This window comes from Carcharhinus amblyrhynchos, chromosome 1, assembly GCF_965287045.1.
Source record: "Carcharhinus amblyrhynchos chromosome 1, sCarAmb.v2.hapA, whole genome shotgun sequence".
In the NCBI taxonomy this organism is placed as follows: Eukaryota; Metazoa; Chordata; class Chondrichthyes; order Carcharhiniformes; family Carcharhinidae; genus Carcharhinus; species Carcharhinus amblyrhynchos.
Genome location: NC_137324.1, coordinates 8,897,226 through 8,910,505, shown reverse-complemented (window position 1 = coordinate 8,910,505; position 13,280 = coordinate 8,897,226). Strand labels below are relative to the sequence as shown.

Sequence of the window (13,280 nt, the reverse complement as noted above, 5' to 3'; positions counted from 1 at the left end):
TCAAGTATAGCCTCTCCTCTCGTAGGCTTATCCACGTACTGTGTCAGGAAACCCTCCTGAACACACCTAACAAAACACCTCCCCATCCAAACTCCTTACCCTAGGGATATTCCAGTCGATGTTTGCGAAATTAAAGTCTCCCATCACGACAACTCCGTTATTACGACATCTCTCTAGGATCTGTTTCCCTATCTGCACCTCAACTTCCCTGTCACAATTGGGCAGCCTATTGAAAAGTTGGCCAGCAAAGTTATCGACCCCTTGCTATTCCTAACTTCCACCCACAGAGACTCCGTAGATAGTCCCTCCACGACATCCACCTTCTCTACAGCCATGACACTGTCCCTGATCAACAGTGCCACTCCGCCACCTCTTTTACCTCCCTCCCTGTCCTTCCTGAAACATCTGAATCCCGGCACCTGAAGTACCCAGTCTTGTCCCTGTGACATCCAAGACTCCATAATGGCCACCACATCACATTTTCAAGCAGCAACCCATGCCCTAAGCTCATCCACTTTATTCACTACACTCCTGGCGTTGAAATAGACACACCTCAGACTCTCGGTCTGGGCGCTTCCCTTCTCCATTACCCGTCTAACCTCCCTCTCATACTGTCTACAGTCCGTCTCAACCTGGGAGCTAACCTCCTCGCTCTCAGTCACCTCATCTCAATTCCTTCCCCCCAATCTTTCTTGTTTAAAGTCCCCCCAGTAGCCCTAGCCAACCTTCCTGCCAAGATATTGGTCCCCCTGCGATTCAAGTGCCACCCGTCTTTATTCTACAAGTCACACCTGCCCCTAAAGAGGTGCCAATGATTCAGGAATCGGAATCCCTGCCCCCTGCTCCAGTCCCTCAGCCATGCATTCACCCTCCACCTCATTCCATTCCTGCTCTCACTCTCCCATGGCGCAGGCAGCAATCCTGAGATTACTACCTTCGCGTTCCTCTTTCTCAGCTGTCTACCTAATTCCCTATAATCCCTTTTCATGTCCCCTTCCCCTTTCCTGTCTACATCAGCGGTACCTATATGTACCACAACCTCCGGCTCCTCACCCTCCCCTTTCAGAATGTCTGGGACACGTCCAGAGACATCCCGGATCCCAGCTCCAGGGAGGCAAACCACCATCTGCGACTCCCGTCTGCATTCGCAAAAACGCCCGTCTGACCCCTTCACTATGGAGTCCCCTATTAACACTGCCTTTCTTCTCTTTTCCTTACTTTTTTGAAGTACTGGGTCAGGCTCAGCTCCAGAGACCCGGCCACTGCTCCTCCCCCAGGTGAGCTGTCCCCCCAGCAGTACTCAGATAGGAGTACTTATTATGAAGGGGGACATCCACCAGCATGCTCTCCATCACATGAGCTTTCCCCTTTCTAACAGTTATAGAACATAGAACATAGAACATTACAGCGCAGAACAGGCCCTTCGGCCCACGATGTTGCGCCGACCAGTTACAAAACAATGACCCACTAACCTAAACCAATCCCTTTTCGTCCATAAACCTATCCACGGATCTCTTAAACACCCCCAAACTAGGCGCATTTACAACTGCAGCAGGCAGGGCATTCCAATCCCTCACCACCCTCTGGGTAAAGAACCTACCCCTGACATCTGTCCTATAACTACCACCCCTTAATTTAAAGCCATGCCCCCTCGTGCTAGATTTCTCCATCAGAGGAAAAAGGCTATTACTATGCACCCTATCTAAACCTCTAATCATCTTATATGTTTCAATAAGATCCCCTCTTAGCCGCCTTCTTTCCAGCGAAAACAACCCCAAATCCCTCAGCCTCTCCTCATAGGACCTCCCCTCCATACCAGGCAACATCCTGGTAAAGCTCCTCTGCACCCTCTCCAAAGCCTCTACATCCTTCCTGTAATGTGGGGACCAGAACTGCACACAGTACTCCAAGTGCGGCCGCACCAGAGTTGTGTACAGTTGCAACATGACGCTGCGACTCCTAAATTCAATCCCCCTGCCAATAAACGCCAAGACACCGTATGCCTTCTTAACAACCTTATCTACTTGACTCCCAACTTTCAGGGATCTATGTACACATACACCTAGATCCCTCTGCTCCTCCACACTATTCAAAGTCCTCCCGTTAGCCCTATACTCGACACATCTGTTATTCCTACCAAAGTGAGTTATCCACTTGCCTTCCTCCCATTGCCCCGGTGTGACCACTTGCCGCTAGCTCTTGTCAATTACCTCCTCATTCTCTCTAATGAGACGAAGGTCCTTGAGCTGCAGTTCCAGTTCCTTAACCTGGTCCCTTAGGAACCGCAGCTCTACACACCCAGCACAGATATGGATGTCTGGGAGACCAGGAGCCTCCAGGACCTGTGACAATAATAAATCAAATCAAGTCAAAATCAAAAGAACATCGACTCAGATAGGTCAGCAACAAGTTCAGAAGGTCCTCTTAAAACAACTGCAGAAACATACTTAAAATACATTTCACAAAGGCACAGCAGCATAAGAACATAAGAACATAAGAAACAGGAGCAGGAGTAGGCCATCTAGCCCTGCGAGCCTGCCCCGCCATTCAATAAGATCATGGCTGATCTGTCGTGGCTCAGTTCCACTTTCCCGCTTTCTCCCCATAACCCTTAATCCCCTCTCATATCAAAAACCCATCAACCCGCGTCTTAAAAATATTTAGCGAGGCAGCCTCCACCACTTCAACGGGCAGAGAATTCCAGAGATTCACCACCCTTTGAGTGAAGAAGTTCCTCCTCAACTCCGTTCTAAACCGCCCCCCTTTTATCTTGAGGCTGTGCCCCCTAGTCCTACTGTCTTTTTTGAGCGGGAAGAGTCTCTCCACCTCTATCCTATCCATCCCATTCATCATCTTATACGTCTCATGCATCACAGTTCCAACAGCAGATGGACTACAGCAACTTGCTACCAAGCCCTCAGGAGCAGTTAGGAATGGGCACAAATGCTGGTTGTGCCAGCAACACTCAATCCCTGAAAAAATTAAAAATAATACTCTTCAGAGCTTGAAAGTCCTGCCCACACCTGACTCTGCCCTGAATCCCCATTGTGCTGCCTGAAAATCTCAGTTTTGAAATGGTCTCATCATCCACTAACTTGGAACAGGAGAGACCAAAGCAAGTGTTTCTATTAAAATTTAATTACCTTTATATGGCCTGGAAGTGATGGTGCTGCTCTTAGAACATAAGAGCATAAGAATTAGGAGCGGGAGTAGGCCATCTAACCCCTCGAGTCTGCTCCACCATTCAATAAGATCGTGGCTGATCTATTTGTGGACTCAGTTCAAAAATTCATCTATCCTTAAAAACATGCAATGAGGTAGCCTCAACTGCTTCACTAGGCAGGGAATTCCACAGATTCACAACCCTTTATGTGAAGTTCCTCCTCAACTCAGTCCTAAATGCTTCCCTTTATTTTGAGGCTATGCTCCCTAGTTCTAGTTTCACCCGCCAGTGGAAACAACTTCCCTGCTTCTATCTTGTCTTTTCCCTTCATAATCTTATATTTTCTATAAAATCTCCTCTCAGTCTTCTGAACTCCAATCAGTATAGCCCCAGTCTACTCAGTCTCTCCTCATAAGCCAACCCTCTCAACCCCAGAATCAACCTAGTGAATCTCCTCTGCACCCCCTCCAGTGCCAGTATATCGTTTCTCAAGTAAGGAAACCAAAACTGTACACAGTACTCTCAGCAGCACCTTATACAGCTGCAACATAACACCACTGTTTTTAAACTCTACCTCTCTAGCAATAAGGGACAAAATTCCATTTGCCTTCTTAATTACCTGCTGCACATTACAAACCAACTCCTTGAGATTCCTGCACAAGGACACCCAGGTCCCTCTGCATAGCAGATGCTGCAATTTTTTATCATTTAAATAATAGTCCATTTTGCTGTTATTCCTACCAAAATGGATGACCTCACATTTACCAACATTGTACTCCATCTGCCAGACCCTCGCCCACTCACTTAGACTATCTATATCCCTTTGCAGACTTTCAGCATCCTCTGCCACTCATCTTAATGTCATCTGCGAATTTTGACACACTACACTTAGTCCCCAACTCCAAATCATCTATGTAAATTGTAAACAATTGAGGTCCCAACACTGATCCCTGAGGCACACCATGAGTCACTGATCGCCAACCAGAAAAGCATCCATTTACCCCCACTCTTTGTTTTCTGTTAGTTAACCAACCCTCTATCCATGCTAATACATTACCCGTAATATCATGCACTTTTATCTTATGTAGCAGTCTTTGTTGCGGCACTTTGTCAAATGCCTTCTAGAAATCCAGATACATCACATCCACAGGTTCCCCACTGTCCACTGCACATATAATGTTCTCAAAGAATTCCACCAAATTAGTCAAGCATGACCGTCCCTTCATGAACCCATGCTGGGTCTTACCAATGGGACAATTTATTGAGACGTATAAGATGATGAATGGGATGGATAGAATAGAGGTGGAGAGACTCTTCCCGCTCAGAAAGGATAGTAGGACTAGGGGGCACAGCCTCAAGATAAAGGGGGGGGGGGCGGTTTAGAATGGAGTTGAGGAAGAACTTCTTCACTCAAAGGGTGGTGAATCTCTGGAATTCTCTGCCCGTTGAAGTGGTGGAGGCTACCTTGCTAAATATTTTTAAGACGTGGGTTGATGGGTTTTTGATAAGAGAGGGGATTAAGGGTTATGGGGAGAGGGCGGGAAAGTGGAACTGAGCCACGACAGATCAGCCATGATCTTATTGAATGGCGGGGCAGGCTCGAAGGGCTAGATGGCTTACTCCTGCTCCTATTTCTTATGTTCTTATGTTCTCATGACCCAGTGCTGCTGCTCTCTTCACCCAGAGAGTGGTCAGCCTGTGAAATTTGCTACTACAAAAAATAGCTGGTCCAAAACATTAAATGTTTTCAAGAAACAGTTAGGTATAACATAAGAACATAAGAAATAGGAGCAGGAGTAGGCCATCTAGCCCTTGAAGCCTGCCCTGCCATTCAATGAGATCATGGCTGATCTGAAGTGGATCAGTTCCACTTTCCCGCTTTCTCCCCATAACCCTTAATTCCCCTGTCTATCAGAAACCTATCTACCTGTGACTTAAATATATTTAGCGAGGTAGCTTCCACCACTTCAACAGGCAGAGAATTCCAGAGATTCACCACCCTTTGAGTGAAGAAGTTCCTCCTCAACCCTGTTCTAAACCGCCCCCCCTTTATCTTGAGGCTGTGCCCCCTAGTCCTGCTATCCTTTCTGAGCGGGAAGAGTCTCTCCACCTCTATCCTATCCATCCCATTCATCATCTTATACGTCTCAATGAGATCTCCCCTCATTCTTCTAAACTCTAATGAGTACAAGCCTAATTTATTCAGCCTCTCCTCAAAGCTCAACCCCCTCAACTCCGGCATCAGCCTAGTAAACCTCCTCTGCACTCCCTCCAACGCCAAAATATCCTTGCGTAAGTACGGCGCCCAAAACTGCACACAGTACTCCAGCTGCAGCCTCACCAATGCCCTATACAGCCGCAGCAAGACCTCCCTACTTTTATATTCAATCCCCCTCGCGATGAAGGCCAGCATCCCATTCGCCTTCCTGACCACCTGCTGCACCTGCAAGCTGGGTTTCTGCGACTCATGCACAAGGACCCCGAGGTCCCTCTGCACCGTCGCCTGCTGCAGTTTTTCTCCACATAAGTAATAGTCCTTCCTACCATTATTCCTACCAAAGTGGACCACCTCGCACTTGCCAACATTAAATTCCATTTGCCATTTCCTGGCCCATTCGCCCAGCCTATCTAGATCCTTCTGTAGACTCTCCCCACCCTCTGCACAATTTGCCTTTCCACCAATTTTGGTGTCATCAGCAAATTTCGACACCCTACACTCGGTTCCCTCCTCTAGATCCTTTCATTGTGGATGAATTTTTTAAAAAATCCAAAAACTGAACTTTCATCTTGCTTTTAATCAGCTATAATGGATAGCTCAGCAACAAGCAAAACTCAATTTTAAATTTTCCTTTTCGCCTGAATAGGAAATATTAGAAATATGCATACTTCTCCTATTCCTTTGTGGTGATTTTCAGATGTGGTAAACATCTGAACTCTACAGAAAATCAGTCAGCCTATTAGAGCGGACAGCAGGGAAAAGTATCCCCATTGTTCTCCTCCTTTTGGTGTCCACAAAGGCGTACTTGTTACAGAGTTGCAGCACACACCCCACCCCCCTTCACTGACCTCATCAAGAGAATCAACTGGCAGAACATTATGATCAAATGAATTATATATTACAGTATAGATGGAACACTCAATACTGCATCAAGGCTGACTGTAAAAACTGATCTGAGAGATTGAGGCATCAATCAGCAGATTGTTCAACGATTTTCCATCTGCACCAACAGTCGACTGGTAGCAACTTCCTTCGCCATATCCTCTGTGCTGTGATTAGTTTTATTTCCTATGATGTTAACAATGATATGACTGGAATAGATCCTTCAAAGGTTCCAAAATATTGTACAATGGTCTTGTATCACTTCTGTCAAAAAGAAACATATTTTGATTTTTTTTTATTGTATTAGTACACAGTGAAAAGTATTGTTTCTTGTGCGCTATACAGTGCGCTTTGCAGTTGTAAATGCGTCTAGTTTGGGGGCGTTTAAGAGATCTCTGGATAGGTTTATGGACGAAAAGGGATTGGTATAGGCTAGTGGGTCATTGTTTTTGTAACTGGTCGGCGTAACATCGTGGGCCGAAGGGCCTGTTCTGTGCTGTAATGTTCTATGTTCTATGTTCATACCATTCATAGAGAAAGAAAGGAGACAGTGCAGTCATAGCCAGGTTGCAGAGAAAGATCAATTTAATGTGAGCTAGGTCCATTCAAAAATCTGATGGCAGTAGGGAATAAACTGTTCTTGAGTCAGTTGCTACATGTCCTCAGGCTTTTGTATCTTTTTCCCGACGGAAAAAGGTGGAAGAGAGAATGTCCGGGGTGCGTGGGGTCTTTAATTATGCTGCCTGCTTTGCTGAGGCGGCAGGAAGTGTAGACAGAGTCAATGGATGGGAGGCTGATATGCGTAGTGGATTGGGTTATGTTCACAACCCTTTGTAGTTCCCTTTTGAATTTATTGGCACTCACTACATCCATTATCTCCTTGGATTGTCTGCTCCACATATTCACTATCAGCTCTGTGAGCCCTGAAGGAACCAGATTCATTTTGTAGAAAGTTCTGGATGGTCAAATTCAAGAGAATTTGGACCAGCACAGTGGGTTGCAATGTTCTGAGCAAATCCATGTTCCTATATTGCAAAACAGGTCCCCCCTATTTATCTACATATAGGCCAATTAATCTAGATTCAGCCCCATTTATCCACCTAAGCAGATGACTAGCTTGAAGGCTGACACAAACTATTTACTTACTTCCCTTGTCATTTCCTGGTTCCCCATTATTACTTCTCAGTCTCATGCTCTTAGGGGCCAATGTTCACTTCCTTCTTATATAGTTAAAGAAGCTCTTACTGCCCATTTCTATATTACTTGCTAGTTTACTCTCAGTTTATCTTCTCCCTCTTCATCATCTTTTGTTGGGTTTTTAAATCTTTCCCAATCCTCTGGTTTACCACTAATCTTTGCCACATTGCATGCTTTTTCTTTCAGTTAATACTAACCTCAACTTCCTTGGTTAACCGTGGTTGATTATCCCTTCCTCGAATCATTCTTCGTCACAGGAGATATATCTTTGTTCTGAGTCATGAATGTCAACCACCTTTTCCACTGAACTCAAGCCAACTCTGTCCTCATTTCTTTGTAATTACCCTTATTTAAATTTAGCACAATTGTTTCCGATCCAAATTTCTCACTCATAAACTGAATGCTAAATTCTACCATGTTATGGTCACTGTTTCCTAGGAGATCTTTTATTCTGAGATTATTTATGAAACCTGCCTTGTTACACATTATCAGGTCTAAAATAACCTGATTGCTGGTTATTTTATAACATATTGTTCCAGGAAACTGTCCTGAATACAATCTATGAATTCTTCTTCATGGCGACCTCTGCCAATTTGATTTTCCCCAATTCACATGAGGATTATGGACTAGACAGAGTAGAAGCAACAAGGTTATTTCCACTTAGAATGGAAACAAGAACTAGGAGGCACAGCCTCAAAATACGGGGAGGTCAATTTAGAATAGAGTTGAGGGGGAACGTCTTCTCCCAGAGGCTGGTGAATCTTTGGAATTCTCTGCCCATTGAAGCAGTAGAGGCTACTTCATTAAATGTGTTTAAGTCACAGATAGATAGATTTTTAACTAATAAGGGAATTAAGGGTTATGGGGAACAGGCGGGTAATTGGAACTGAACCACTATTAGATCAGCCATGATCTTATTGAATGGCGGAGCAGGCTCAGGAGGCTGGATGGCCTACTCCTGCTCCTATTTCTTATGTTCTTACGATTAACATCACCCATGATTAACGTACTGCTTTTGTCTTTACATGCCCTCATTATCTCATGACTTATTCTCTATCCTACAATATAGCTATTGTTAGGGAGCCTGTAAACTACTCCCACCAGTATCTTCCTCATCTTGTTATTTCTTATCTCCACCCATATGGATTACTAGAGATATACATAGAAACTAGAAGCAGGAGGCCATTCAGCCCTTTGAGCCTGCACCACCATTCATTATGATCATGGTTGATCATCGAATTCAATATCCTGATCTCTCCCTTCCCCCTTTGATCCCCATGATCCCTTTAGCAACAAGAGCTAGATCTAATTTCTTCTTTAAGTCAGACAACATTTTGGCCTCAACTACTTTGTGGTAGTGAATTCCACACATTCACCACTTCCGGGGTAAAGAATTTTCTCCTCACTTCAGCTCTAAAAGGTTTACCTATTATTCTCAAACTATGACCCCTACTTCTGGACTCCCCCACTATTAGGAACATTCTTTCAGAATCTACCCTCTCTAACCCTGTTAGGATTTTGTAAGTTTTTTATGAGATCCCCTCTCACGTTTCTAAACTTCAGTGAATATAATCCTAATCGAATATAATCCTAGTCTCACCTCATATAACAGATCTGCCATCCCAGGAATCAGCCTGGTAAATCTTTGCTGCACTCCCTGTATAGCAAGGACATACTTCTCAGAAAAGGACAGCAAAACTGCGTACAACACTCCAGGTGTGGCCTCACCAATGCCCAACGCTAACCAAAGCGCCAGTGTGTTGCCCTGAACACATTCTAGGGACCTTGCACCCCACTGTCCTTTACACCACAATCATTCTAATCTATATCTGCATAAATAAAGTCCACCATTACAACTACCCTGTGATTTTTGCACCTCTCCATAATTTCCCTTGTAGATTTAGTCTGCTACATCCTTCCACTAGTTGATGACCATTAAGAACATAAGAACATAAGAAGTAGGAGCAGGAGTAGGCCATCTAGCCCTTCGAGCCTGCCCCGCCATTCAATAAGATCACGGCTGATCTGTCGTGTCTCAGTTCCACATTCCCGCCCTCTCCCCATAACCCTTAATCCCCTTGCCTATCAAAAACCTATCAACCCGCGTCTTAAATATATTTAGCAAGGCAGCCTCCACCACTTCAACGGGCAGAGAATTCCAGAGATTCACCACCCTTTGAGTGAAGAAGTTCCTCCTCAACTCCGTTCTAAAGCGCCCCCCCTTAAGGAGCACTGAACATTATACTGCAGCTTTTTTGTCTCTTAGCTTTAGCCAAATAGATAGCAAGCTCGATCCCTCTGGGACATCCTCTCTACCTCGCACTGCCTTACCTAATGCTGCCACCCCTTCCCCTTTACTCCTCTTCCTGAACATTATCATCTTTTACTGACTATTGCCCATCTATAACCTAAAATATTTGGCTCATTAATTGGTAACATTGATTTCAGTTAGTGAAATTGTGAAAGGAATCTGAGCTGGTTTCACAGCTTTAATATTGAAAAACATTTCATAGACATTTTTTGAGACTTCATCAGACAAGGATGAACGCTGAATACAACACAGGGTGAGTTACCTGAAACTGATTAGTATCTGAAGATCACGAAACACATCAAATCATGTAACCATTGAGAATCAGTGGTTCTGACACATGAGACCATGGCTGGAACACTACAACCTCCCCCGCCACGGAATCAGCACAGACGAGGGTCTGACAATGGAAATCTCTGTTGATCTTGGGTGGGAATTTCTGGTCTTGCCCGAGCAAGGCTGTAAAATCCCGCCCCATTTGTGCCCCCCTCTTATACCTTCACTTTGTAGCCCCGTAGATCTAACCTTTTCAATTTAATTACTCATTTCTGTTCTGAATGCCATGATTGAGTTTGCCTCCCCCCACCCTCTTGATCTGTGTGTTACACATTCTAACTACTCTCTGTTCTAGTCCTGTTCCCAATCAATTTAAATCAGAGTCTTCGGACTCTCGATTCATCATCCAAACATTTCTTTCTATTTAAAAGGAGGTGATGGCCTAGTGGTATTATCGAAACTTTGCTAATGTTCTGGGGACCCGGGTTCAAATCCCACCACGGCAGATGGTGGAATTTGAATTCAATAAAAAATATCTGGAATTAAGAATCTACTGATGACCATGAAACGATTGTTGGAAAAACCCATCTGGTTCACTAATGACCTTTAGAGAAGGAAATCTGCCATCCCTACCCAGTCTGGCCTAAATGTGACTCCAAAACGACAGCCATGTGGTTGACTCTCAAGTGCCCTCTGAAATGGCCTAGCAAGCCAATCAATTCAAGGAAAACTAGGGATGGGCAATAAATGCTGGTCAGCCAGCGGTGTCCATGGCCCATGAATGAATAAAACAAAACTTTGTTCAGACCCCTCATGAATTTGAATGCCTCCACCATATCTCCTCTCACCCTTCTCTGTTCTAAGGAAAGCAACGCTAGCTATCTAGTTTTCAAGTATACTTTCATTTCCTGGGATTTGGGAAGCAATGGTCTAGTGGTATTATAGTTAGATTATTAATCCAGGAACTCAGCTAATGTTCTGGGGACCAGGGGTCGAGTCCCGCCATGGCAGCTGGTGGAATTTGAATTAGATAAAAAAAAATCTGGAATTAAGAATTTGCTAATGACGATGAAACCATTGTCGATTGTCGGAAAAACCCATCTGGTTCATTAATGTCCTCTAGGGAAGGAAATCTGTCCTTGCCTTGTCTGGCCTACATGTGACTCCAGGGCCACAGCAATGTGGCTGACTCTCAACCGCCCTCAGGCAACTAGGAACAGGCGATAAATGCTGGCCAGCGAGCAACACCCATGTCCCACAAATGAGTTAAAAAAAAAAATTACTGCACAGAAGAACTGGGTTCAGAACTAATGTTTTGTGTGGTCTGGACTATCTTGAAAAGCTTTTGAGAATTAAGAGTCAACCTCATACATTGGACTCCATTTGATGCAGGCAATAGTGCTCTCACCAGCTTCCTGGTTGCCAGGCAATGGGGATCTTGCCTGGCAGCTGGAAAGCTGGTGAGAGCACAATGCCATCCCTTTTCAGTCCCACCCTATTATAAGAGAACATGCTGGGCTTTCTCCCGAAATCCCCCAGAGAAATCCACCCAGAGGCTGACAACTGCACGATGCATGCATCAACCAGTGGGAGCACCGACCAGAGATCTAGGGTCGCTGAAGCCAAAGGTGAGTGAGGACATGATAGAGGCCAGAGGAGCAAGGGCTAAGGAATGGCTCCCAGAAGCTCCCTCCCTGCCCCAATGCTGGGTCTCTCAAACCGGCACTGTGTGTATTTGAACAAGGGATCACCACTCCCATCTCCCCCCACAACCCTTCTCATCTAGATCTAATTGAAGTACAGATGGGAATGTGGCAGGATTTCACCCCCCATCTCCAAACTCATGCCGGGAAAGACACAAAATTCCATTGTATGATGTAGTTGTTTATTGGCCATACCAGTTGACATCCTAAAGGGGATCAGTGAACTAGTTGGCCTTTGATAATAACCTGCCAGCTTTTTGTGGCTAATTTCTTCTAAAATGAATTACTAGATTTATTGTGCTCTGTTCCATAGCTTCCCATGGTGTGATTACAACTCAAAGTATTTGACTTCTCATCATTGCACTGGTAGATCTCCCACCTGTAGCAGTTACATGGCCAATTTCAGTAAATACTCTGGTTATCAATTGGCGTAAGCCTATCACAAGGCAGATTTTGAAGAAGTTAAGAATAGAATAAAAGAAAGTTTTGAAGACAGACCTTTGCCTTGCCTTTTGTGATACAGGCTTGATGATCGTTCTTTGTTTCACTCCATTCTATCTGTAAAACAAATGCATTCACATCATATAATTACTGTAAATCACAGCATACAACTCAACCCTGTGTATAAGTGGAACCATTTCGGCTTGTACTCAGTGTAGAAGTTGATTTCTCTTCTCAGCCATGACATATTATAGTCACATTAATAAACTGGCCTTAACTTTCCACCGGAAATGCATGTTTCACTCATCAGTACCTTATAACTGGGCACAAAGGATCATGCCAGTAACATGCTGCATAGATGGATGAATTTAAGAGACACCTACTCATTGGGTCCAGTGCTGTTGACACATCAAAATGACACCCACATCATCCACACTAGCAGTCCATTTTTATACTCAGCCTATAAGTCGACCCCTGTTTTTGCAAGGATTACACTATTATACAAAACAATGCAAAAATCAGAGCATTATTTTGTCTTCATCCAAGTGGTATTCTCCTGTCTGAATGTTCTGGATCCTTACTGAAATCCAGTTCTACAAATAGTAGTGCTTAACTTCTGTTATTTTGCCCAAACGTCCACTCTTGATATGAGACAATGTGTGATTTTTTTTGATTTGATTTATTATTGTCACATGTATTAACATACAGTGAAAAGTATTGTTACTTGCGCGCTATCCGGACATAGAGAAGGAAACGAGAGCGCAGAATGTAGTGTTACAGTCATAGCTAGGGTGTAGAGAAAGATCTAATGCAAGGTAGGTCCATTCAAAACTCTGGCAGTAGTAGGGAAGAAGCTGTTCTTGAGTTGGTTGGTACATAACTTCAGACTTTTCTTTTTCCCAAAGGAAGAAGGTGGTGAAAGAAAGAACGTCTGGGGTGCGTGGGGTCCTTAATTATGCTGGCTGCTTTGCCGAGGCAGCGGGAAGTATACACAGAGTCAATGGATGGGATGCTGTTTGCATGATGGATTGGGCTACATTCATGACCTTTTGTAGTTTCTTGGGATCTTGGGCAGAGCAGGAGCCACACAAG

The 13,280-nt window shown here is 44.4% G+C and overlaps 1 protein-coding gene across 1 annotated transcript in view; it reads right to left on the bottom strand.

The window, feature by feature from the left end:
- Window positions 1–13,280, bottom strand: part of sema4f (sema domain, immunoglobulin domain (Ig), transmembrane domain (TM) and short cytoplasmic domain, (semaphorin) 4F) — a 204,429-nt gene that overhangs the window by 103,705 nt on the left and 87,444 nt on the right. The window contains exon 3 of the mRNA XM_080192998.1: window positions 12,246–12,305. Coding sequence (XP_080049124.1) covers window positions 12,246–12,305 — 60 coding nt within the window. The remainder of the gene's footprint in view (window positions 1–12,245; window positions 12,306–13,280) is intronic.